The sequence below is a fragment of the Brassica napus genome, chromosome C9, assembly GCF_020379485.1.
Source record: "Brassica napus cultivar Da-Ae chromosome C9, Da-Ae, whole genome shotgun sequence".
Lineage (NCBI taxonomy): Eukaryota > Viridiplantae > Streptophyta > Magnoliopsida > Brassicales > Brassicaceae > Brassica > Brassica napus.
The window spans coordinates 51882004-51908602 of NC_063452.1; the positions used below are offsets into that span (position 1 = coordinate 51882004).

Here is a 26599-nt window from a genome sequence, read left to right on the forward strand (position 1 = left end):
GGCTGGGCCTTTTATACTTAATGAGCCTAACCTGTTGCATCCCCAATGTGGTATTATTATTGTGTGTATTGTAGTTACTCTTCCCTCGCTTCTCCTCTTCACCCGGCGATCGGAAAGTGTCCGGAACAATGAGCAGTACGGCGGGGAAGCTCGTGACGTCCAGATCGGAGCTTAACATCGAAGATTACCTGCCTTCCGGTTCCTCCATCCAAGAACCTCGCGGCAAGCTCCGCCTGTAAATCATTCTCCTCCGCATGTCAGAATCTCTTCGAATTTAAAATGTGATTGGCTCGGCTGATTTGAATTCGTAACAATGCCTTTGGATTTGATTCTCAGGCTTGATCTGATCGACATCTCGCCAACTCTGACTGAAGCTGCTGGTGCCATCGTTGATGTTAGATTTGTTTTCTTCATTTACACTCAAAACATTTATTAGCAAAAGGATTGAGAACTTATGATATATAACTGTTTGTTGAAGGACTCATTCACAAGATGTTTCAAGTCGAATCCACCAGAGCCTTGGAACTGGAACATTTACTTGTTTCCACTGTGGTGCTTTGGGGTTGTTGTTAGATACTGCATTCTCTTTCCCTTGAGGTTTGTATGGAGTGTTGGGTTCTTGTTTATAGCTCAAAAGTTTAGATTTTTTTCAGTCTTGTGTTTGGACTGAGCTGTTCATTGTTTTTCAAACCTGCAGGTGCTTGACTTTAACTTTTGGGTGGTTTATTTTCCTTTCAACATTCATCCCCGTACATTCGCTGCTGAAAGGTCAAGACAAATTGAGGAAAAATATAGAGGTGGAGTTGGAATCTCTGTTTCTCCTTTGTCTTCATTCCATCTAGAATTCGAGAAAATTTCTTGTATATCTTGTGCTTTACTCATATATAACTTTCTTCGGGAGATCTTGATGTTGAGCTCGTTACTGTCTTTTACTGTATTACCAGAGGGTCTTGGTGGAAATGATTTGCAGCTTTTTTGTCGGTTCATGGACAGGGGTTGTCAAATATCATGGGCCACGGCCTAGCATCCGTCCTAAGCAGGTCATGCTTCCTTTTGAAAACTGTTTAGTCTTCAACTTTGTATCTCCTTGATACTTGCTTAATATATGATTGGGGTTAAACAGGTCTATGTTGCCAACCATACCTCAATGATTGATTTCATCGTCTTGGAGCAGATGACCGCATTTGCTGTTATAATGCAGAAGCATCCTGGTTGGGTTGGTAAGTCTTCTGGGGTTTTAGAACTCGCAGAAGTGTGCTTATGACCTTTGTGATTGGTCTGTCGTTACTAGGCTTGTGACTGATTTAGTGACGAATGATTGGTTTGTCTTTCGTGCTTTATTGTTAATATCTAATAAGGACTTTTGTTGCTTTGAATATGAAGGGCTTCTGCAAAGCACAATATTAGAGAGTGTAGGATGTATATGGTTCAATCGTTCCGAGGCAAAGGATCGTGAAATTGTAGCGAGAAAGTATGCATTATTCTTATCTCCTTTGTATTATCATTAAGTAATCTACTTATATTGATCATGGGGACTTGAAACACATAATTCAGGTTAAGAGACCATGTCCAAGGAGCTGACAATAATCCTCTTCTCATATTTCCCGAAGGGACATGTGTGAATAATAATTATACAGTGATGTTTAAAAAGGTATTTTGGACCCAATTTTTTTTAATTTGGTTTGCACTCTTACTCTGTATTATAGTTTCCAATTCGCTTCATGGCAATGTTCAGGGTGCTTTTGAATTGGGCTGCACTGTTTGTCCAATCGCAATCAAATACAACAAGATTTTTGTTGACGCCTTCTGGAACAGCAGAAAGTAAGGGTATTTTCTTGAAGACTTTCATATCAGGGTGGAAGGATAATTTTTGGATTTGTAGTGTATTTTTGAAAAAGATACAGAAGCATCTCTAGCAAATTATACGAGTATTGTTTCACTTTTATTTTGCATAGATACGATTAAAGAAAGTTTTGTTCTGGTGCAAACGCAGCAGAATATTTAGGGCTATTTCGTTCTCTTGTTAACAAAAGGTGTTGCATTGTCTTTGCAGACAATCATTCACTATGCACTTGCTGCAACTCATGACTTCATGGGCTGTTGTGTGTGAAGTGTGGTACTTGGAACCTCAAACTATAAGGCCTGGTGAAACAGCAATTGAGTTTGCAGAGAGGTAGAACATTCTTCTCTTGTGCCTTTATTATGACGGCATATACTAAGAAGTTCGTACTAGAAATACAAAAACTTAGCATAGCATTCTTTTTCTACTATTTTGCCTAACATTTGTGAGATCCACTTTGTCTACTTGTCACAGGGTCAGAGACATGATATCTCTGCGCGCGGGCCTCAAAAAGGTCCCTTGGGATGGATACTTGAAGTATTCAAGACCAAGCTCCAAGCACAGTGAACGCAAGTATGTTCAACGTGTTTTTCTTTTTAGAAAATCTACTGCTTTGATTATCCTGTTGAAAGAATTTACATTACCATGGTTGTCTATTAGCTGATTAGTTCAGAGTCATTACGTATCTGATTTATTTGTGGTGGCTTTACGACAGTTTCTTACACACACTTTAAGGGATCAATTGTTCTGCACCATGAATCATCTTTCCTAGTACTTGCAGTTAACACTCCTACTTGTTATGTATTGATGCTTATTTGTGTTTCTTTTGGATTCACAGGCAAGAGAGTTTCGCGGAGTCCCTCCTTGCTAGATTGGAAGAGAAGTGAATGTAATGATAAAGCACCCTCCATTAGATAAGACAAACTCGTGGCTCATTTGCTTTAGTTTCTCTATGTTTTTTTTTTAATCTTTCAGTAGACAACTGACCTTTTGCATCTTGTTCGTATACTAGACCGCAATTGGTCGCATTTACGAGCTCTTCTGAGTTTGGAAAGGCTAAGAGAACTGTAACATGCTCTGCACCTTTTTTTTTTTTGAGCTAACAAGAAATTCGGTTAGCAATGAACAGTTAGAAACTTTAAGATCACACGGAAAGATTTTATATATCTTATTGTGTCACTTATTTCATTGTGTTACAGTTCTACAATATGGCCAAACCATATCAAAAGAGTTTAAACTGTCTTTCTCAATACTAAAATAACTCAAAAGTCACCATCATTCTCTAGTCCAAAACTCGTGAAAAAACAATTCTGATCAGACAATATAACTTAAGGAAGGAGAACTCATATCCTTTGCTCAGGTTCAGATTACAACTCGTCCTTCAAATCACTTTCGGTACTCTTTGTGGTGCTTTCAGGATTTCCTTTGGTCTCAGTAGTTTCTACTTTTGGTGTGGACTCGGCAGTTTTAGGAGATTCAGTTGATGCAGCAGGTTTCTCCAGTTTGAACGGGATGGTTGCGTGTTTCCTCAAAAACTTGTAGAATGCAACCACAGTGCGGTCTGTATCTACCGTTATCTGCTCCACACACAACGAAACAAAAAAGTTCTGTTTTTAGAGGGAGTTTACGAAGAAGACAAAACCTATGCAGGCAGCAGAGAGCATAACTTACCGGTTCTGCGGTCTTGTTTCCTGCAGGGAAGAAGAGAATTGTAGGAAAGCCTTCTGCCTGCAAAGAAAATCAACTCTTGAGGCTCTACACATAGAAGATTTTGAACAAAGAAGGTTTTGATACATTTCATTAAATAATTGTACCTTTGCCTTGGGATGTTCATTGGTTGTTCCATCCATCTTGGCTATGACAAGAGAGTCAATTTCTCGTAAATGTTTAGCAAGCTTGTTATACATTGGCTCAAGGGCTTGGCAATGGCCACACCATGGTGCGTAGACCTGAGTTTCGTGTTAAATTAGAAGAAGAAAAAAAAAAAGAACATGAGAAAAACATGAAATCCATATAGGTTTATCTAACGGACTATGGTACTGCAATAGTACCTCGAGAAGAACATCCTTAGACTCGTCCAGGACAATGTCATCAAAGTTATCTCCCACCACGATTTTCACATCTCCATCATTCTGTATGCACCAAAAAGTTAAGTCCAGCGTCAACGATGGGATTGAATGATAAGATGAAGACAGGCTTTACCTTCTCAGGAATAGGGTCTGACTTATAGAATGGCTTTAGCTTGTCCCTCAAGAACTCTTCCGCGAATGTCTGCAAGGGATTTAACATTTTAAACAAACAATCTAGCCAGTGAAGTCTTATATTACAAGTGAAAGAACTTTGAAGAGATACCTTAATTTTATCAGACTTGATTTCACCATCGAAGAAGTGTTTCTTAGGATCTTCATTTCCTGTGTAGGCAATAAGCTACACGTATACCAACAACAGAGATGCATTTTAGCCAAAACGATCTAGGACTTAAGATAGATAGAACAAAAGAAAGGACTTACTTTAGGACCATTTCCGGACACACCAAAGTATTCAGCAACAGGCTTCCCATAATCCTCATTATCCAGATCCACAGATACAAAGATGAGCTGTTCCAACAAACAAAGACTTCTTAGAAGTAACCTTACCAAGATATATAGCCAATTTCATGTGCTTGTGATGATGCTAAAACAAAGCATATCAATAAGAACCAGAGTTAAACCTGGAAAGACCTATGTTCGTACCTTTCCTTTAAAAGATTTTGCTGCTTCTTCAAACTCTGGAAGAACCTTCTCAGATCCATTTTGGGTTACAAACAACAACAACTGCAAAGAGAACATATACTTTCATGTTAGTAACCCATCTTTCAGAACTGAAGAGTCTCACTAGAAAAAATCATTTGACATACCTGCTTCTTGATTGCACTCTCGAAAATCTCCGGTGCACTCTCTCTGGTGAAAACAGAGACCAAAGGAAGCTTGTTGGCAGACACAAAGCTAGCTAGATCAGACTTAACAAACTCCCCATCTGCAGATTCATAATAACCCAAACACACAATAAGCAGAGCCAAATAAACAATACCACTACAATCAAAGGCCATAACATAGATTTAAAGAACCAACCAAAATGGCTAATCTTCTCCGCTTCTCTCTTAACTAGAACAAGAGCAGGACGTTTAGCCTCCGGATCAACATGGAACAACTTGGCAACATCAGGGTTCACTGTCTGATAGAAGTTCACATCGTCTTCAGCTTTGGAAGCAGCAGCAAGTTGATCATGCTCAACACCCACCAAAGAGTTCAAGTAACCCAAGACGACTTTGTTCCCAGAAGTCAACACTTTCTCAGCGTCATCTAACGTCGTCAAGTTATACACACTAGGACCTATCTTCTTCTTCACCCACGTCACAATTGTGTCTCTACATCACAAAGCAGCAAACCTTTAATTAGATCCAAGAAACGCATCGATACAAAAAGACACTAAAGATAGAGCTCACACTAAAGATTTGAACTATCAATAAAAATCACAATAGAGATTTGAACTATCAATAGAAATCACACTAAAGATTTGAACTATCAATAAAAATCACAATAGAGATTTGAACTATCAATAGAAATCACACTAAAGATTTGAACTTTCCATACAATTCACACTAAAGATTTGAACTTTCAGTAGAACTCACACTAAAGGTTTGAGCTTTCAATACAATCCACACTAATGATTTGGACTTTCAAGACTTTCAATACAATTCACACTAAATGTTTGAGATTTTAATACAATTCCCACTAAAGATTTGAACTTTCACTAGAACTCACACTGAAGATTTGAACTTCCAGTAGAACTCACACTAAGGATTTGAACTTTCAATACAATTCACACTAAAGGTTTAACTTTCAATACAAATTACACTAAAGGTTTGAACTTTCAATACAATCCACACTAAAAGATTTGAACTTTAGTTTCAAAATCGAGATTAGACTTACTTGGTCCTGCCTCCAGTGTAAGGCTTGTGCTCTCCATCTACAAAGAAGAGAATAGTCGGGAAGCCCTGAACACTATACTGATGAGCCAGCTCGTTCTCCTCCGTGGCATCGATCTTAGCCAAAACGACGCCGTCTCCTTTCAGCTCAGTCGCGGCCGCTGCGTACTCAGGAGCAAGAGACTGGCAATGACCGCACCAGGGAGCGTAGAACTCGACCATAACGTACTGGTTGTTCTCGATCACGTCTGTGAAGTTACGCTCTTTGACGACCACGACGTCTTTCTCGTCCACGTCCGGAGCCGGGAACGGATCTGAGTCTGGATTGCCTAGATCGGAGAGATCTTCTCCTTCTTCTTCGTCGTCGCCTTCGTACATCTCGGGATCTTCTTCTTCTCCTTCGTTGAACTCGTCGAGTTCAGAGTCGGTGGATGTGAGTGGCTTGGTGGGATCGGATTCTTCTTTGGGGTCTTCGAGGAAGCTGAGATCCTCATCGTCGACGTCGGAGGAGGCGAAAGAGGGAGAAACGGCGGAGAAAATGAGAAGAGCGGTGAGAGAGAGGAGGAGGAAAACGCGGAACGCCATTTTAGTGCGACTGTCTGAAACTGTGATCGGACTCGAGAAATTGAGATCCAATCCAACTAGTACACTATACTTAGCTGACTCATACGACGACGTCGTTTGTTGGATTTGACTAATATTACGGAAATTTATTATTTCATTTTGCTTAAATTGCGACCTAATTAAATGGGCTCACCAAATTATAGTAACTAAATCCAAACAATTATTTTATAACACCAATTAAATTAAATTAAGGTTCATACATTTAACCAGTGTTTTGAAATCCGACCCGGATCCGCGGTTGAACCGGTAAACCCGGCAACCCAAAAAAAAATTTGGTTTGGGTTTTGTGAAAAATCCAATATTTAGAAACCCGCAAAAACCCACAAAAACCCAGTAGAATCCGGAACCCGATACCGGTTGAACCACTGGTTGAACCAATAAATAACTTTTACTTCTTTTTAATTTTTAATTATGTTTTTAGATTATGTTTTATATTCTAAATTTTCAATTAAAAAGTTATATACTGACAAAAAAAATTAGGTTTTTCTTTTCAGTTTTATATTTGTGATTTTTAGATTTTAATGAAGATTTCACTATGCCACTTGAAGAAAATAAAGTGAACGATAGTAGAGAGAACCAAAACTAGTTGATGTGATTTGGTGTTAGTTTATTTCCGTTTTTGATAATTTATTATAATGATTTTTTACTTTTGGTTTATTTTGTATTTGAAATTTAATTTATTATTCACATTAAACATTTAAATATTTATAAATTTTATATCTTGATTTTTTTAAATGTCATAACTCTTACCTTGTTAGACAAAATTATAAATAGTCTAAACTATTTTTTGATATTTTGTATATCAAATGAAAATAAAAATATAGAAATTAAAGTTAAGTATTTTCTAAATGTTATTAAACATAAAAATATGCATATCCAAACTATTATTTTATGTTTATAAAAACATTTATAAAATATTAAACTTTAGTTTCTATATTTTTATTTACATAACTGATATATTATTATATAATAAAATTAATTAATTTATTAACCCGCGGTTCGTCCGTGGTCGATCCAGTGACCCAGCGACCCGGTAAGTCGTCCGGTTCAATGTCCGGGTCGGGTTTAGAACCATTGCATTTAACCAATGTTTTTAAACCCGACACTGATACTGAACCGGACGACTTACCGGATTGCTGAATCACTAGGTCGACCGCGGATGAATCGCAGGTTAATAAATTAATTAATTTTTATATAATAATATAAAAGCTATGAAAATAAAAATATAGAAACTAAAGTTTGATATTTTCTATAAAAAATTTAAAACATACAAAAATAGTTTGGATATGTATATATTTTATATTTAAAAAACATTTAGAAAATACTTAACTTTTGTTTTTAATAAAAACTTTTTATATTTTTCATTTTCATTTTACATACAAAATATAAAAAAAATAGTTTGAACCATTTAAAATTTTATGTAACAAGGTACGAGTTATGTTATCTAAAAAAATCAAGACATAAAATTCATAAATATTTAAATGTCTAATGTGAATAACAAATTAAACTTCAAATCCAAAATAAATCAAAAGTAAAAGATCATTGTTATAAATTGTCAATAACGGAAATAAACTAACACCAAATCACATCAACTAATTTCATGTCTCTTTATCATCATTCACTTCATTTTCTTCGGGTGACATAGTGAAATCTTCGTCAAAATCTAAAAATCACAAATATAAAACTGAAAAGAAAAAACCTAACTTTTTTTTGTCAGCACCTAAATTCTTAATTGGAAAGTGAGAATATAAAACATAATCTAAAAACAGAATTAAAAACCATAAAAAAAAGTAAAATTTATTTATTGGTTCAACCGGTATCGGATTTCAGGTTTTTCGGTTTCTAAATATTGGGTTTTTTTGAAAAACCCAAACCGGATTTTTTGTTGGACCACCAGGTTTACCTGTTCAACCGCGGATCCGAGTCGGGTTTCAAAACACTATGTTTAACTATTGATTGTATATGAAATTTAAAATTTTTAGTCGGTAATATTTTCTTAAGTTCAAAATGGGCAAAAGTTCTACAAAATGGTAATGTTGTTTGGAGCTCCATCTTTACAAACGAAGCCCATTTACCCAGCCCACTTAGAATAACAAGATGATAAGTTAGTTAACAAACATATAAATGTAGGATTTGCCAACATTTTGCATCATGGTGATTCTGTACCATTCTACATAATCACACTAATAGCAATTTGACAAAATCTCTAATTATTTTTTCGGTTAATTTAAGCATGGATTACAATCGTGCGGGTTATATTTGCTCGTCGTTTCTTGATAACAAAGTAAGCTCCCATCAAAATAAAAGCCGCGAAAGAAACGCCTAACACTATTCCAACGGTTTCTCCTCGTCCTTCTTCTCTGATACTCTCATTTCTGTGCTCTTCTGATGAAAACTTACTTCCTTGTGTATCTGCTTCTACATTAGAGGTCTTAGAAGGTGATGGTGAAGGTGAAAGTGAAGACGAAGAAGGCGAGTCTCTTGGTGGAATATTGTTAGGAAGTGATGATTGTGGGTGAAAGAAATCGTAAGCTTCTGGAGAGAAAGCATAGGGGTTTAGATAAGCTGGACCATGAGCAGGTCTGCTTCCTCCAATGGACAAACATAGAAGCATAGACAAGCAGGAGAAGAAGAAGGGCAAAGAGTGAGTTAGGTATGTCATGTTGTTTTCTTTTTCTTCTCTTGAAACCTTTGTTTTGTTTGTGTGTGTGTATGCGTGTGTGTGTGTGTGTTTTGGGGACTTTATAAGGTTGGTTTACAGAAAAGATAAATGTTGCTTGAAGTGCAAATTTGTATGATTGTATGATTGTACAATAACAAAAGAAGAAAAGGTTCTTTTTTAAATGAATGAAGATGAGTCGTGAAAACCCCACTTTGGTTAATGCAGTTTTCTTGTTTGTAAATTTCATTATTTAGATTATATAATTTCCCTCTAATACAAGTGTTGATAGTACTTGCTTAAATAAATTACAGGAACTAAACATCTGTAGTAGTTCATTGGTTCAACACCGTTGAAATTTACTTTGGACTAAATCATTTTAGAACATATACGTCCATAAGGTTTGTCTTCGAGTTTCAATATTATTGGGGTAAGATTAGTGGCAAAGAATGCATGAAGAGTTTGTTAGCTTGAAGGAACCGCAATGGAATATATAAACACTAAGAAAAGGGAAATTATTAATCGGGTCCACACTTTAAGGTTTGTATTGTTTCATTTTCGAACAAATCTTGTTTTCAATCCATAGTTGACATTAATATGGTGCTGAAGTAAACAGAAAGTTATTTTGTTAGCAAAATATTATATAGAAATAAAGTGTGTTCTCCTTGTGTCTGGATACTATTGTAAACAGACGTGACATCTGTTGATTTTCAAAGAGAAAATATAATTGAAGCAAAATTAACGTTAACTCTTGGAAAAGATAAAAGTGAGACTTATCTTAAAGGAAAATTTTCTCAATACAAACAAACTCTAACCAGTTATAAGTCTTCTAGTAACAAGTCCAAGCCTGTTTCCCAAATCCTACAAACAAGTATTCTATCGGATTCATTACTACAAGTACAAAACATAACACTCAGTTCCCGTACCCGCTAATAAACCAACCATCTTTCTAATTAACCGATTAGGTATCTGACCAAATCATATGTAAGATGAGGAGCCTGATGAGGAATCACATAACTCAGTCTGTATATTTGTTATTAGATAGAGAACTACAAGTTGTAATTTGAGAACTGTATAATCATTAACATGATATGCATATCCAAAGGGACAAACGATGTTTTGTTCTCGTTGTTGGGAGTATTTTAAATGGTTAAGCGTTTGTGTGTATTGAGAAAGTTATGAAAATAGAGGAAAAGTGATTTTTTCTTGTTGATTCCCAAGAGAAATAGAATCAATTCAGAATCAACGTTAACTCTACGAAAAGATATAAAGCGAAATCGAGAGTTATCGTAAAGCAAAATTAATTAAAACCGCATGTACAACCAATGGGAAATTCCATGAAATTTAAATTTAAAAAAAAAAACAGAACACAAAATAAATAAAAAGATGGGATAGATGTAACTTTCTTTTACTGCTGGTAATCATCATTTTTTATTGAAGATTCTTAATTCAGACAACTAAAGTTAAGCAGAGCTCCTAAAGGAGCCAAGACTTTTAATACCAGCCGCTCTTAGAACAAACTGATGGTATAACGCAGCTGCTGCTGCTCCGATCATTTGTCCCACCCAAAAAATCTACTGTTTAATTGATCAAACATCATATAATAAAACATCATTAGTTTCAGTTTTAATATAGAAAAATGTGTCCATATGAAAACAGTTAATGACGTACTTGGTCATCCCAGGCCTTTTCTTGGTTGTAGATAACTGCGGCTCCGAAGCTACGGGCCGGGTTGATTCCTGTTCCGGTGATGGGAATGGTGGCTACGTGAACCATGAAGACGGCAAACCCAATGGGAAGTGGCGCCAAAACTGGAATGTGAGAGTCACGTGCACTTCGCTTGGGATCTGTGGCCGAGAAAACGGTGTAGACTAGGACAAATGTTCCGATGATCTCCGCACCGAGTCCGGTTCCTTTGTTGTAGCCGTCAGCTAGCTCGTTGGCTCCACCTCCATATCTAATGATTTTTTTTTGTAAAAAACATTAGATATGGAGGTGGAGCCAACGAGCGTAATCATATATATTAACATGCATGCTTATAATTATACATATACAATTGATTGGCTTTTTAAATCGATTTATTTTAATTATTGAGGCATGAATGTTGAGACATGATGGAACCTGGTGTAGTAAGAACTTTGGAATGCTTTGACCAGACCGCAACCGCAGATAGCACCAAGGCACTGAGCCACAATGTATAACACCGTCCGCACTAATGACACTTTTCTAGCTAAGAACAACCCGAACGTCACAGCCGGATTTATATGACCACCTTCAAAGGTAAATAACACACAAGATTAACTCAAATTGTAATTATGCTTGTATTTTAAATTAGATAAGCTGAACCAAAGTAATTAATACCTAACTTGGATTCACCATCTCTAACTAATATACGTAGAATGATGTAAAATAACTAATATACGTTAGAATTACTTTGGTCTATTTGTTCCGTAAATATACAATATTCTAACTTTTTTTGTTACGTAACAATAATATGTAGCGTGATTCGAACGTTTTGTATAAACCTACCGGAGACACCGGCGGTACAGTAAACGAGAACAAAAATCATTCCACCGAAAGCCCATGCAATCCCCAGTATTCCAACGCCGCCGCAGTCAACTCCTCCGGCGTTTGCGTCGGTCTGAGCTTTGTACCCGATTACGGTGAGGACAGAGACGTAAAGGAAGAGAAGTGTCGCCACAAACTCAGCTATGACCGCTCTGTAGAGCGACCACTTCCCAAACTCCTCCATGTCCAACAATGGAGCGGGAGGAGGATCAACATAATCTCTCGCCGCCGTCGCTCCGCCCTCTTGCACCTCCAAGTCCTTTGCCATGACCAAAGATGATGAGGATGAGAGAGATATATATAGAGGAAGAGACTGATGAGTTTTAATATTTGTTGACGTTTTTGGATTTAATTGTGGGTGTATATATACACACAGAGAGTCAGAGACTGTGAAAAGGTTTGGTATAAGTAAATTATAAGAAGGATCCTTTATAAAATTATAAATTATGTGGATAGTTATTCCGACTACATACCGACGAAACAAGTCCTCGGAAATAATTCCTCGGAATTTTTTCTTTCCTCGGAAATCCCTCGGAATTTTCCGACGGAATTCCGAGGAAGCAAATTTCCGAGGAAATTCCGAGGATCACTAGTTTGTCGGAAATCTCCTCGGAATATACCGAGGGAGAACTTCGTCGGGATATTTCCTCGGAAGTTCATCAATCGATGTGTTTTTGGACATATATCCATCGATCGATCCGTTTATAAAAAAACGTTCGGAATATACCGAGGGAAATTCCGAGGAAAGGTGTCCCTCGGTATATTCCGAGGAACATGTCCCTCGGTATATTCCGAACGTTTTTTATAAACAGATCGATCGATGGATATATGTCCAAAAACGCATCGATCGATCGAGTAAAAAATATAATTAATTTCCTCGGAATGTAAAAAATATTAATTTTTTTTTAAAAATAATTTTTTTGAAATTTAAATTCGAAAATATAAAATTGAAATCATATTAATTAATATTCAAAGTTTCATAAATAAAAATAAAACATTCCGAGTTTTTGGAAAAAAAAAACTACGGGTCTGGCACGTCCGGGTACATCCTCTGCATCATCTCCATCATTTGCTGGTTCAGCCTCCTATGTACCTCATAGCCCGCCTGTTGAGCCGCCATCTGGGTCTCCAACAAAGATATGCGATCATCCTTGTCCTTCAAGGATGCTGTCGAGGCCGGGTCTGATCATCATGAGACCTGTAAATTAAAAAAATATATTTAATAAATACAGAAATACATAAATTATTATTTTTTTAAAAAAAATCTCAAATAATTTAATCACAAAAAAAGATTTATAGATATTAAAAATATTTAATAAATATATAAAAATAGTTCTAATAAACAAAAAATAGTTTTAATAAATAAAAAATAGTTTAATAATTACAAAAAATAGTTTTAATAATATATATATATATATATTAAAATATTTTTAAATCCCAAATAATAGTTTTTAATCACAAAAAAGGTTTTATAGATATTAAAAATGTTTTGTAAAATCCAAAAAATCGAATTTATATACAAAAAAGATTTTGTAAAATCCAAAAAGTCAAATTTATATAGAAAAATCGTTTTGTAAAATACAAAAATCAATTTTATATACAAAAATCGATTTTATAAATACAAAAAAAATAAAAAAATTATAAAAAAATTCAAAATCAATTCAACAAAACAAATTAATCAACCAAATCACAATTTTAAACCTATTATACAACCAAATCACAATCATAACCAATCACCCTAACAAAAATCTATCAAAACTAAACAAAAACCTAACAAATAGAACCTAAGAGAGTGGGATAGGGTCCTTACATGATTTGTTTAAGAGAAGGGGGAGATCGCCGGAGATATCATCGGATTTCAGGGGGAAATCGCCGGAGAGAAGAGAGGAGTCGCGCAGAGGAAGAAGAGAGAAATGGGGAAGAAGAAGGGGCTCGTGGTTATAAAACCTAGTGTCCGGCGGACATTATCCGTCGGAATTCCGTCGGAATTCTAATTTCAATTTTCGCGAAATATTTGCCCGGTAAAATGAAAATATTCCGAGGAAATACCGAGGAACTAGTGTTTGGGATTTCAAAACATCAATTTTTTTACCGTATTTCATTTCTTATACAATTGTAATGCATACCATTGAGGATTCTTTGTATAGATGAGCATAAACCATGAAATAACAAATTTAAAAACTAATTGAAAGTATTCCCTTTACCGTTCATTAAAAGGTATAAGTGTTTCTCTTATGTTGTGGGATTTCGTTCATACAATCGGAAAAGTGTTAATTATACGGTAAGGAACAAATTTTTGACTTCATAATGAACGTAAGACACTTAATAATGGTTATATAGGTATTATTCAAACCGCAAAACGTTGTTTTCGGTTTAAAAACCCTATTTCCTCAGAATTTCCTCAGATTATTCCGAGGGAATTCCGAGGAAACCATTTTCTTCCTCGGAATTCCGTCGGAATATTCCGAGGAAATTCCGAGGAATTAGTGTTTGGGGTTTCAATACGTCAATTTTTTTTAAACGGATCGATCGATGGATATATGTACCAGAACGCATCGATCGATAGAGTATATCAGGTGTTCCTCGGAATTTCCTCGGAATATTCTGAGGCTTTTCCGAGGAAACAGGGTTTGGGGTAACAATGTGATCGATCGAGAACAAAATCTCGTACGTTTTTTTATAAACGGATCGATCGATATATATATATATCCAAAAACGCATCGATCGATCACTAAGATGGACCAAAGCGTAACAATGTGATCGATCGATTAGATTATCCCATCGATCGATCGAGAATCTCAAGCGTTGCTCAGAATGTCCTCGGAAAATCTTGTAAGTTTTTTTATAAACGGATTGATCGATGGATATATGTCCGAAAACGCATCGATCGATCACTAAGATGGACCAAAGCGTAACAATGTGATCGATCGATTAGATTATCCCATCGATCGATCGAGAATCTCAAGCGTTCCTCGGAATGTCCTTGGAAAATCTTGTAAGTTTTTTTATAAACGGATCAATCGATGGATATATGTCCGAAAACGCATCGATCGATCACTAAGATAGACCAAAGTGTAATAATGTGATCGATCGATTAGATTATCCCATCGATGGATCGAACAAAATCTCGGGAGCCTTTTTTTAAATGCATCGATCGAGGAAATTCCGACGGAATTCCGACGCCAACGGCTAGTTCGTCGGAATTTCCTCGGAATTTTGTAAAATCCCCCAACGGCTCTCCAACGGCTATAATATTTCCTCGGAATTCATCGGTTTTTTCTGAGGAACACATTTTTCCTCGGAATTTCCTCGGAATATTCCGACGGATTGATATTTCCTCAGAATTCCGTCGGTATATTCCGAGGAAATTCCGAGGAAACCAAATTTTGTGTTTCCTCGGAATTTCCTCGGAAATTCCTCGGGATATTCCGAGAATTTCATTTTCCGTCGGAATGTCCGTCAGAATACCGCTGTTTTCTTGTAGTGTAACTTATCTAATCTGTATATGCCTCAAATGAGCTGGTGGTATTATGAGAAACATCTCAACTTTGCCATTATGTTTGTAATTACTACTACTATATAAAGGAATGATTGGGATATAATCTTAGTTTTAGATTTTTACATTTGCTTATATATCAACCTTTTCTTAAAGAAAAAGTGGGTGTGTTGGGTTAAACAATGAAATGTAAGTAGTCTAATGGAGTTTCGATGATCTTTCCAAAACGAGGTTAAACCATAGCTCACTTTTAGTTCTGACATTGCTTGGGAGTGAGGTACAATAGTTTTATGGTAAAAAGACTGATCCCAACCAAACACAAAATTACTAGCCTAATCCGAAACTTTAAAAAATCATCGTAAAGCGAATTTACATTGCAAGGTAAAGCAAGATAGTTCAGACTGACAACTCATATTCGTATATCCAATCCCCTGTCGCCAGAGTCTCCACTACTCTATGTCAGAGATCAATGTTTCTTCAATTCAACATTTTGCATATTTTGCGTACATTTTCCGAATAACTTAGTTACAGGTCAGAGACTGATCCAAGCTGTCTTAAAACTGCATGATTAGGGGAAGATAAACTTGTTTTAAGCCGTCCATCCAACCCCTCGATTTAGAAATGTACCTGTGTTTGTAATAATTAAAGTTGAACCCTTAATTTAGTATTTTCAGTTGTTACAACGTCAAATTTCACATCCTTATTAATTTTCTTTATCACTAGTCCAGCATGTTGCATAAAATGAAAAGTGAAAATTATGCATAAAATATATTTGAATTATACGGTTTAACAAGATTATCAAACTATATGTTATGGCTGAACAATCCATAATGTTTAATTAATTAACTACGTGCAGGCCCAACGAAGATGACTTAGATGTAAGGATATTAAACCCGAAACATAATTGTAAGGTATGTTTTCTTTTTCTGAAAAAATAATTTTAAGATATGTTTATCTATCAACGTTCACTACAAGAAAACACAACTATAGCGACGAAAATTAACGAAAAAAATTAATCCTCGTAAATTTACGTCGACTTTACGAGTATCTTACGAGAAAATTTAAAATCAACGTTAGTTCGTCGTAAAATAACGACGAAATGATTTCTTCGTAAAAACGACGTAACATAACGTGGTTTTTACGAGGAAAAATGGTTTCCTCATAAACTCGACGTAACAGTAGCGTCTACTTTACGAGGAAATATTTTACGTTTACTTAACGACAAAATTTCGAGTCCACCAACTTTATAATTGTAACACTTTTTTGTTTCGGCTACCTAACTAAATTTCGTCGTAAATTCCTAGTAAAATTTCAACTACCAGATTTGAAAATTTCCTATAAATATGGACGTTTGAACATCATTTTGGACACACCAACAAGACAAAAAAATAAAAACGTGAAAGAAAAAAAAATGTCGGGCTCCGGGAATATTTTCGAGTTGCGGAGGTGGATGTATATGCACAGAGATGCTAACGGGAGAGTGAAGAAAAAATACCTCGAAGGATTGGAGACATTTATGCATCAAGCAGATTCCACACCGCTCGTCCAAGAAAGCGGTAAGATGTTTTGTCCTTGTCGGAAATGCAACAATTCGAAATTGGCAAATCGTGAAAATGTTTGGAAGCATTTAATAAATAGAGGTTTCACGCCAAATTACTATATCTAGTTTCAACATGGAGAAGGTTATAATTATGAGAATGAAGCTAGTAGTAGTAATATCAATTTTCAGTAAGAACCGGTTGATCATCATTTGCATAATGAACATAGTTACCATCAGGAGGAGCAGGTGGTAGATTATGATAGCGTTCATGATATGGTAGCTGATGCATTCGTAGCTCATGATGAAGATGAAGAACCTAACATAGATGCAAAAAAGTTTTATGAAATGTTAGATGCTGCGAATCAGCCACTTTACAGTGGTTGTAGAGAAGGTCTCTCTAAATTGTCGTTGGCTGCTAGAATGATGAATATTGAAACTGATCACAATCTACCTGAAAGTTGCATGAAGGAATGGGCAGACTTGTTTAAAGAGTATTTCCCGAAAAACAATGTGTCTGCTGATTCTTATTATGAGATTCAGAGACTGGTTTATAGTCTTGGGTTGCATGCGGAGATGATAGACGTTTGCATCGATAATTGCATGATCTACTGGGTAGATGGTGAGAAATCAGAAGAATGTTGATTCTGCAAGAAGCCACGATTCAAGCCTCAAGGACGAGGACGTAATAGGGTACCGTACCAAAGGATGTGGTACCTACCAATTACAGACAGATTGAAAAGATTTTACCAATTTGAGCAGACTGCCGGAGGGATGAGATGGCATGACGAGCATACTCAGACGAATTGTGAGATGACTCATCCATCAGATGCAAGAGCCTGAAAACATTTTAACAAAGTATATCCGGAATTCGCTAGCAATAGCCGGAGTGTATCTCGGATTATGCACAGATGGATTTAGTACATTCGGAATGTCAGGGGGACAATATTCATTGTGGCCAGTATTTCTTATCCCATACTAATACACTAAAATTGGATCTTTGTCTACTGTCAAGTTAACAGTGTAGTTGTAATATCTTTAGATTCAATTCCCGAGGACCAGTTCACACTTTATCTTTATGGGATCAAAATTTAGCTAAAACGAAGTGGAGGTTTTAAAGAAGTAAATATCGAAAAGAACAGGTAACTAGATTAGGTTGTTTCAGATTGATTTAAAGGCGTTAGTCTAGGTTTCTTCTTTAGGTATGGAATCACAAGCCAAGCAATTATTCATGTTCAGTTTATAACGAGTCTAAACTCGGATCACTCAGGTTGAATCAACCCACTCTCGTGGTGTTGATTCCTTTGCAAGTCGGTCTTGATGCCTAAACTCTCGTTTAGATCAAGACACGATGGCAAGCTCTAGAGATCAAGTCTGATATGTTCACAATACACCATAATATCTACTCTCGCTGACTAGGGATGCAAAGCTCATTCAATTCATATCAGGTTATCAATTAACGGCTAGCTAAATCGATTAACCCTAATTCATGCACTAAGTGATCGGTTCAATGCAAGCAATAAGAACAGATATGAATGTAGACAATCTCAAGATGACTTATTTATGCTTAGCTCACGAATCCAAAACCCTAGAACCCTAAACTAACTCGGTGACTACTCAGACATAACACAAGAACAGAGAAGCATGATTTCTGAATAATATTGCATATAATAGATCAAAAGAAATCAGAGGGTTCAGGATAATCTTCTCTGTGAGATAGATGAGGTCTTATCCCTAACAAGTAGCAATCGCTAAAATCAAAGCTCTCTCAAGTCTCGTCTTGCGTAAAAACTCATGTAGGTCTAAAATAATAAATAGGAAACTATATATATAGGAGCCACAGGCGGCTAGAGGAAAGAAATAGGAAATCTAGGGCAAATCCCGAAATATTTGGAAACTTCCTTTTTTATCTATGTCGCTGGAGCAGGCACTCAAGCTGCTCTGGTTGGCTGTTCCGCGCGAAAGACTACAAATCATACTTTTCTCTCTTCTTTTCCTCTAGCTGGTCTATTTCCCATCCAATGCAACTCTACACCTGTTATGACTCGAAAAAGACTAAAAAGACTCTATAAAACCTTGAAAACTATTAGTAAGACATACATATAATGTGCCAAAAATATAATATATCACATACAACCTGCCACCGGAGATGTACATGCAACGGGAGTTGCTATTCTTGACCATATTAATACCTGGTTCGAACCATCCAAAAAGATCTCTGGATGTTTTTCTACAACCACTTATAAAAGAGTTGAAGGATTTGTGGTCAACAGGGGTGAGGACGTATGACTGCTCAACGAAGACGAATTTTACGATGCGGGCGATGCTTTTGTGGACAATAAGTGACTTTCCTGCCTATGGGATGTTGTCTGGATGGACTACACATGGGAGATTAGCTTGTCCATATTGTAATGGAACGACAGATGCGTTTCAACTGAAAAATGGTAGGAAGACAAGTTGGTTTGATTGTCACCGTCGATTTCTTCCCATTGGCCATCTGTATCAAAGAAACAAGAAATTGTTTAGGCACAAAAGGGTTGTGAGAGACATTCCTCCTTCATATCTAACTGGAGAACAAATTGAAGCGCAAATCGTTTACTATGGAGCTTTGAAAACAGTTCCTCATGGTGATAATTGGTATGTCCCCGGTAATATGCCTGATTTTTACGGTGTTCTGCACAACTGGCACTAGAAAAGTATATTTTGGGAGTTGCCATATTGGAAGGATCTTCTTCTGCGCCACAACCTCGATGTGATGCATATAGAGAAGAATTTCTTTGAGAACATCATGAATACAATATTTAATGTCCCAGGGAAGACAAAAGACAACATAAAATCGAGGTTGGACTTGCCGGATATTTGCTCAAGAAGTGAGTTACATATAAAAAGCAATGGACAATTTTCCGTTCAGATATTCAGATTGTCTTCAGCAAAAAAGTCGGTGTTGTTCAACTAGGTGGCATCAGAAGTGAAGTTCCCCGATGGGTATGTTTCAAATCTCTCTAGATGTGTTGAAAAGGGTCAAAAGTTCTCCGGGATGAAGAGTCATGATTGTCATGTCTTTATGCAATGACTACTTCCATTTGCATTTGCGGAGCTACTTCCAACAAACGTACATGAAGCACTTGCAGGTAGTATATTATAACGCATTAATTTTATAATTGTTTAGTTTGCAATAATATATGACTACTAATGTGTTTAATTGTTTTTGGAATATACAAGTCATTGGAGCATTTTTTGGGGATCTGAGCACACGCACTCTTAAAGAAGAAGTCGTGGAACAACTTCACGAGAACATTTTCATCTTATTGTGCAACTTGGAGAAGATATTTCCTCCGGGATTTTTTGACGTCACGGAGCATATAGCTGTCCACCTCCCATATGAGGCATTGCTTTGTGGACATGTACATTGCGGATGAATGTATCAGTATGAGCGAGCCATGAAATATTTGAAGGGAAAAGCAAAAAACCTCGCAAAAGTTGAAGGTTCTATAATTGCTGGAAGTTTGACGGAAGAAACTTCTCACTTCACATCGTATTACTTTGCGTCAAAAAAAAAGGTATGTTTCGACATGAAATGGATATATCCATATATTTCTTGTGAAACGAAAAAATATAAATATTCTTATATCTTTTTGGACATAATTTTTAATACAGTCTCGTATTTTTTTTATCTTCTTCTAAACCTTCAGAATACTTTTTTGGTTGTGCAAACCAAATAGAATGATGATTTTGAGTGTTTTTCTGCTTGCATAAAGCCCTTTTCGGCAATCTCTTTCATGAATGTGAGGGTGGAACCAAGGAAGACTTTTGAATACCGGATCATCAATTTGATATTGAAGTGAAGCTACATGACGCTCTACGTAATGATGGCTACCATTTTTTTGCATACATGATCTGTATGATTAATTTCTACGTTGTCTTTATTTTTGCAGGTACAACAAATTCGAGCCTTTCATCTTAGCTTCACAAGCAGACTAAGTTAGCTTGCTTCCATACCCTCGGATGAAAGAATCGGGAATAAATTGGTTAGCCGTGATCAAAGTTACACCTCGTGAACGAATCATCAATGGAGAAAAACCACCATTGCAAGAAGAACAGATAAATGAAGTCGAGTAACCTGAACAACAAATTGATGACATCCTTCTCATTGATCCGCATAATCATGAGTACGAAGATCTTACCGACGATGCCACAGACGAAGCTGTTGAAGACGAGTTTAATGAAAATGATGATGTTTCTAGAGATGACGAGAATGTCGATGTATCCGATTGATGTATTTGTTTTTAATATGATTTCAGACTTAATGCATGTGATTTGATGGATTTAATCATGAAAATCTATTTATATAATTTGATTTTGTGTAAGGTAATGGGGGGGTTTGAATTAGAAAGAAGAGATTGAGATTATAAGTTAAGGAATTGTGGTTTTAGAATTTGGGGTTTGGAATGGAAAGAAGAGATTGAGGTTAAAGGGAAGATGGGTTTGGGGTTTGGAATATATGAAGTAGAAGATAAGGAAGATGGTGTTTGGGGTTTCGGATTTTAGGGATTTAAACATAATTCCTCGTTATTTCCTCGTAAACTAACAAGGAACTTACGACGAATCCTAAAATAAAGAACGCGAGACTCGTTAATTCTACATAAGCTGAATTCGTCGTAAAGACCTCGTAATAGGAAAACGCGGGCCTTTGTATTTCCTCGTAAATAAAAACATGGGCCTTGTTATTTACTCGTAAATTAACGTGGATGTTACGAGGAAACAAAACGCGAGACTTGCTAATTCCTTGTAAAAAAACATGGGCCTCGCGAGTTCCTCGTAAAATTACGAGGATTGCTAATTTCTTATATATACACCCGAGCTTCTCACTTCCATTTCGTCTCCACTTCTCCTCTCTTTTGTAGCAATGGTACGTACTCTCTCTATCTCCTCTCTAATTTGATTAGTTTAGGGTAGATTTGGTGGTTAGTGTAGGGAATTTAGATAGGTTTACGGATTTTATGTTAATTAGTGTTGATTAGGTGATTAATGTAGGGAATTTAGCTAGATTTATAGAATTTGTTAATTACTGTTGATGTTAATTTTAAAAATTAAAAAAAAAATATTCTGACGGTTCGAAAGAAAAGACTTACTCCCCATTACTGAGAGATGTTCGGTGAGCCTGGTAGTCGTTTAGACCCGTCTTCTTCAGCTCCCGGTTCTTCGGGTCCGGAGACTATCCCCGAGACTCAGTCTTCTCAGAGAGTCTCTCGGTCGCCTCCTTCTGGTGCACCATCGGTTCCTCGATTCGTTGCACCACCGGCTCCTCATGATCATGTCCCAGAGGTTCTTCCTCATGTGCCTCCTCCGATGGCTCCTCTGATGCCGGTCGGGATTCATACCGATTTGATAGTGCCGCCGAGTGCTCCTTACTCGCAATACATTGTTGCTCACCCAGATATAGAAGGTTTACCACTCTTAGACCCCGACCGACCGGACGGAACTTTGTAGTACGTTTTATTTTTTTTTAAATTCTTTTAAAATTGTTTTCTAACAATAATAAATAATTTATACTTTAAATTTGTTTTTTTTTCCAGGTTTGGGGTTAACGGATGTGTTGCTCGGAACGTAACCGAGACGATCAAAGGTTACTTCTCCGAGCCACATCTGAACTGGAAAAATACGCAGATCTACGTCAGAAAGACGTGGTTCAAAATTTTCGCTGTAAGTTACTATTAATTGATTATATATACTTTAATTTTTTATGATTTAGATTTTTTTAATTTTTTAAAACTAATTATTAATTTAATTTTTTTCTGTTACAGCAAAAATACCATTGGTCCATGAGGGTCAATGAGAAGGTGAAGAAAACGTTTAACGTGAAGGCGAAAGCTCGCTTGTTGGACACGGTATCCAACTGGAAGGGTGACTGGATCGTGAAGGGGTATGAACGTGGCAACCCTCCTGAGCTCACCAAGGAGGTGTGGGATGGCCTCATCCGTTATTGGCGGGATCCTGACACCATTAGAGTCGCCGAATCTTACTCTGCCTCCCGTCAGACGGTAGATGAGCACGGCCACGGGCCGATGCTTCACTTTAAGGGTCAAAAACCCGACACCGGTGTCCGTCTGGATATGGTAATTAAATATTTAATTTAATTATTTATATATATATATTCTAACTTTCTTAAATGTTTTTTAGGCCAAAGCTCCCGTCTCTTTTGCAACTTTACGAGAGGACCCATAAGAACAAGGTGGGCCAATTTCTAGATGCTAGGTCCGAGCAAATCTTCAACGACTTGGTTGGTCAGGTTGAAGACCGCCAGACCCAGCTGACCCAGCAGTCCACCGAAGGATTACCGGTCACCTTATCCACACTTGAAGTGGATAGGATTTACGAGGAGGTAAATTTTTTTAAATTTTTAATTTTTTATTATTCATTTAATTTTTTTTATTATTCATTTAATTTAACTTTAACTTTTTACTAAAAATATTTATTTTTTTGTTTTTAAGGTTGTCCCTAAGAAAAAGGGACGTACGTTGGGTATTGGTTTCGTCAATGATGTTCCGAGAGTGACATCGTCTTATGGTCAGAGACGGGATGATGAAGTCACTCAGCTGCGTAACGAGTTGGACTCGACGCGATCTACGTTCACATCTCATATGGGTGGAGTCGAGAGCTTCTTGGATGTTGTAGAAGCCACAAATCCGGAATGGGAGTCCTTGTTGAGGAACATGCGATGACAAAATCCCATTCTAGGTGAGCCATCCGGCACACATGACGAGGCGGATGTAGAGAGGAGGAGTGAGGAATTCTATCGGGCGATGAACGACCCTTAGTTCTTTTTTTTTCTTTTCGTTGGTTGTATTATAAATTCAAAACTTATTTATGCATAAAATATTTTCGTATTTACTTTTATTTTTAAATTATATTTTTATTAATAAATTAAATAATTTTTATTATATTTTTTAATTCTGGAAAATAAAAAATCGAAGTAAATTCGTAGCTAAATTACGACTACATTACGTGGAAAGTTAACGAGGAAGTAACGAGGAAAACTTTTACGTCAACACTACGAAGAAAGCTTAACGAGTATTTTACGTGGAAGGGTTTACGTATAATTTACGAGGAATTACTTTCGAGGTATTTACGAGGAAATGTAGCGTCTCCCTTACACGGAAAGGTTACGTGGTTTTTACGACGAATACTTTTCTTCGTCTTTACGACGAATACTTTTCTTCGTCTTTACGACGAAATGTGTTTCTCGCTAGTTTACGACGAATTGGAGAGGAATTATGCGTTACGACGAACGAAAAACTACGAAACTTGTTTCCTCGCTAATTCCTTGTAAAGACTATTTTACGACGAACTTACTACGAATTCGCCGTTGTTAATGTTGTGTTTTCTTGTAGTGGTTTTGTATACTGGCACCGAATTGGGTCCGGCGAGTCTATATCAACGTCGTCACAACTTACAGTTTTTTAAGTTAGACTGATCATGTATTCATATACTCCATGACATAACGGGGATAGAGCTAGATTATAAAAAATTACTATATAGTATACATATATGACAAAGTTTCACAAAACAATGAGGAAATAGGAATCTTGTAAAGTTTATGTAACTAATTAGCATATTAAGAAAGATGCGCTTTTCCGGAAGTGCATTTTAGTGCGCAAGAATTTTCTGCACTTAATTTTTGTTCAGTGAACAAGCAAAGTCTCATCCCACCCACGTTAAAAAGTTGTAAATCATTTTCATTCAAAATTTTAAAGAAGTAATACAAAAACAAATTACGTACAATTAAGTAGCATTCGATTCTCGCTCCTCTCCTCTCTGTTCTCTCTCTATGCATCTTTCACAGAGAGGATGAGTTGAAGCTTGATACTTTCTTTTGTTTATAGCCGGATCTTGTCCGGATTTTGACTCCCGATGCTCGGGCCTTCGACTCTGGGTTGCGGCGGTTCCTATAACGCCGTCTTCGCCAGCTCCTTTCTTGCCCCTTCTCGTTCTTCTACGGCGTTGTAGGCGAGCTGGGTTCCAGAATCTTTCTGGTTCCTTTGTTTTATTATCTTCTTCTTCCTCCGACCTCTGTTTCTCTGTGGTTTATTGAGTTTCTATTGACTCTTGATCTATGGATTGGATTGTTTCTTCCTTTTCTCGTTTAGAGTTGTCTCATCTTCAAGCTTATTCCAATCTATAAAGATGTCTGGGCTTTGCAAGCAGGTGAATCTGATCCCTCCAGATCGATTGTAGACAATCGAATGTTTCAATAGTGAAGCGGTGGTCCTTTCTTTTCAGTCGGCTTGGGTTATCTTCGCAACGGGTCTCCGGCGTAGATCTCTCTGAGGCGTTGTGGTGAGCCATGTTTGGTCACTCTTGGAGCTGTTCCTTTACTATCACTGTTGCCGGTTACTCTTCTTCCTTCTTCCTGTTCCGGTTAGTTTCCGGTGGAAGTCCGATTACAGATTCCGGCGACAGGTTACCGGTCGTTGAAGTAAGGTGATGATTCCACTTCTGGACACGTGTCCCATCTTCGCAATGCGCTCAACACGTGTGGAAGCTGCTGTGAATCGATCACGTTTTCCTTTGGACCTGTTTTGTTTTCTTCTATGGGCTTACGGTCCATAGTTGTACTGTTCAGTTTGGCCGTTTTGTTGACCTTTCTTTGTAATGTAATGGTCGGGTCTTGTTCCATTTGGGCTTGACCCATTTAATAAATTCCAGTTGAAAAAAAAAAAAAAGTAGCATTCGATTCCACCATTTTTAGAGATTTTGTAATATCATAATACGTCCCTGGTTTACTAAGATTTTAGAAGAAAATGTAAAATAATGAGGAGAAGATGATAAGAATGATATCCATGAAATGCAAAATAAGAACAGCGTTGAACATGTTATTATATATATTATCTTTGCCAGACGATTTCTCATGTACACATAACATTATGTCCCATTGCTTTGCTCCTAATTTCTCCAATTATTAAATTAATGTTGGACTTACATGCTTGATGCCTGCATATAATATACATCTAATTACATTATGTCATTACGCACCCATATATATGTATGTTTATTGATCCATGTAAATGATGCATATGAGCGTGAATGTTTTTTTAAGAGTTTGGCAGCATGACGATGATCATTTCAGAGTATATAAGCGTGTTTGATAGTGGGCTCTAACAATGGAACCGCTATTTGAAGCATTACAATTCTGGTGTTAGTAGGTCTATAGAATGATCTCCTTTCTGATATCTCTCGTTTTACATAATGATTACTTTGAACTATATGATATTTGAACTACCATTGCTTTTTCGCAAATACGAATTAACAAAATACCATTGTTTTACAAAATCCACTTGTCATATTAACTCGAGGACAATCTAAGAACCATACCCGACCATTCAAGAACCGGTTTTAAGTACAAGCCCGACCAGAAGGTAATCAAACCCTATTATTACCCTGGCACACTGCTAACGCAATAAACTGAACTATCTCATGTTAGGGACAAGTACACTGTTTCATTTCCCGCCATACAAGGTATCTTTAAAGAGCAACTGCGAATGAACACTACAAAGTATACCGACTCAAATTATCTTTATTATAAATTTATAATTCTGAAGCTTTTGATGTATTAAAAAATTATCATTATTTGAATAATACATCACACACACGATATCTATCATTACTGAAGGAGGTAGAAAATGATACTACAACCTAAATCGTCACACTATCGACAAGACATCAAGGGCACGTGTAATTGAAAGTTCATTCAACACACTATTAAAACAGCCAAGGCCAAAGATTGTTTTCAATTCCCTATCAGATTCATAGCAAATCCAGGAGGGTAATTGATTATAATTTTCGATAAATGACTAATCAACCACTTCAGATTCAATCATGTCACTATCCTTTTGTGATGATTTAGACAC

At 36.7% G+C, this 26599-nt stretch overlaps 4 protein-coding genes across 5 annotated transcripts; 1 reads left to right on the top strand and 3 right to left on the bottom strand.

Annotated features, from left to right (window-relative positions):
* The first annotated feature begins 39 nt into the window (after positions 1 to 39).
* On the top strand, positions 40 to 2931 carry LOC106365755 (glycerol-3-phosphate acyltransferase 9). Of its 2 annotated transcripts, none has more exons than XM_013805240.3 (12): positions 40 to 235; positions 337 to 394; positions 479 to 597; positions 698 to 797; positions 945 to 1040; positions 1124 to 1220; positions 1384 to 1471; positions 1555 to 1651; positions 1736 to 1821; positions 2054 to 2173; positions 2315 to 2413; positions 2679 to 2931. In XM_013805240.3, the coding sequence occupies exons 1-12, from the start codon at positions 129 to 131 to the stop codon at positions 2725 to 2727; spliced, it is 1116 nt and encodes a 371-aa protein (XP_013660694.1). In that variant the 5' UTR covers positions 40 to 128; the 3' UTR covers positions 2728 to 2931. The 2 variants fall into 2 exon arrangements, with proteins under 2 accessions (XP_013660694.1, XP_013660695.2); XM_013805241.3 differs by having other exon boundaries at positions 49 to 256.
* A 53-nt stretch (positions 2932 to 2984) lies between these two features.
* LOC106365754 (protein disulfide isomerase-like 1-4) lies at positions 2985 to 6468 on the bottom strand. Its single transcript, XM_048767332.1, has 11 exons — positions 5812 to 6468; positions 4951 to 5246; positions 4737 to 4855; positions 4573 to 4653; positions 4351 to 4437; positions 4193 to 4267; positions 4043 to 4111; positions 3892 to 3972; positions 3655 to 3789; positions 3512 to 3568; positions 2985 to 3417 (listed from the first exon to the last, which is right to left on the bottom strand). The coding sequence occupies exons 1-11, from the start codon at positions 6390 to 6392 to the stop codon at positions 3208 to 3210; spliced, it is 1791 nt and encodes a 596-aa protein (XP_048623289.1). The 5' UTR covers positions 6393 to 6468; the 3' UTR covers positions 2985 to 3207.
* Positions 6469 to 8390: 1922 nt separating this feature from the next.
* BNAC09G53930D lies at positions 8391 to 9416 on the bottom strand. The gene has a single exon (XM_013803605.3). It carries the CDS (start codon positions 9091 to 9093, stop codon positions 8659 to 8661), a length of 435 nt encoding a protein of 144 aa, XP_013659059.1. The 5' UTR covers positions 9094 to 9416; the 3' UTR covers positions 8391 to 8658.
* A 958-nt stretch (positions 9417 to 10374) lies between these two features.
* LOC106363956 (probable aquaporin PIP2-4) lies at positions 10375 to 12004 on the bottom strand. Its single transcript, XM_013803606.3, has 4 exons — positions 11620 to 12004; positions 11212 to 11362; positions 10762 to 11047; positions 10375 to 10667 (listed from the first exon to the last, which is right to left on the bottom strand). Exons 1-4 carry the CDS (start codon positions 11924 to 11926, stop codon positions 10665 to 10667), a joined length of 747 nt encoding a protein of 248 aa, XP_013659060.2. The 5' UTR covers positions 11927 to 12004; the 3' UTR covers positions 10375 to 10664.
* Positions 12005 to 26599: the final 14595 nt, after the last annotated feature.

Coding starts and splice junctions, on each gene's coding strand:
- LOC106365755 (XM_013805240.3), top strand. CDS start 129: ATGAGCAGTACGGCGGGGAAGCTCGTGACGTCCAGATCGGAGCTTAAC. Junction 598..697: donor TGCATTCTCTTTCCCTTGAG/GTTTGTATGGAG, acceptor TCAAACCTGCAG/GTGCTTGACTTTAACTTTTG. Junction 1,652..1,735: donor ATACAGTGATGTTTAAAAAG/GTATTTTGGACC, acceptor GGCAATGTTCAG/GGTGCTTTTGAATTGGGCTG.
- LOC106365754 (XM_048767332.1), bottom strand. CDS start 6,392: ATGGCGTTCCGCGTTTTCCTCCTCCTCTCTCTCACCGCTCTTCTCATT. Junction 4,112..4,192: donor TCAAGTCTGATAAAATTAAG/GTATCTCTTCAA, acceptor AATCCCTTGCAG/ACATTCGCGGAAGAGTTCTT. Junction 3,569..3,654: donor ATGAACATCCCAAGGCAAAG/GTACAATTATTT, acceptor TTTTCTTTGCAG/GCAGAAGGCTTTCCTACAAT.
- BNAC09G53930D (XM_013803605.3), bottom strand. CDS start 9,093: ATGACATACCTAACTCACTCTTTGCCCTTCTTCTTCTCCTGCTTGTCT.
- LOC106363956 (XM_013803606.3), bottom strand. CDS start 11,926: ATGGCAAAGGACTTGGAGGTGCAAGAGGGCGGAGCGACGGCGGCGAGA. Junction 11,363..11,619: donor CTGTACCGCCGGTGTCTCCG/GTAGGTTTATAC, acceptor TTACCTTTGAAG/GTGGTCATATAAATCCGGCT. Junction 11,048..11,211: donor CAAAGTTCTTACTACACCAG/GTTCCATCATGT, acceptor AAAAATCATTAG/ATATGGAGGTGGAGCCAACG.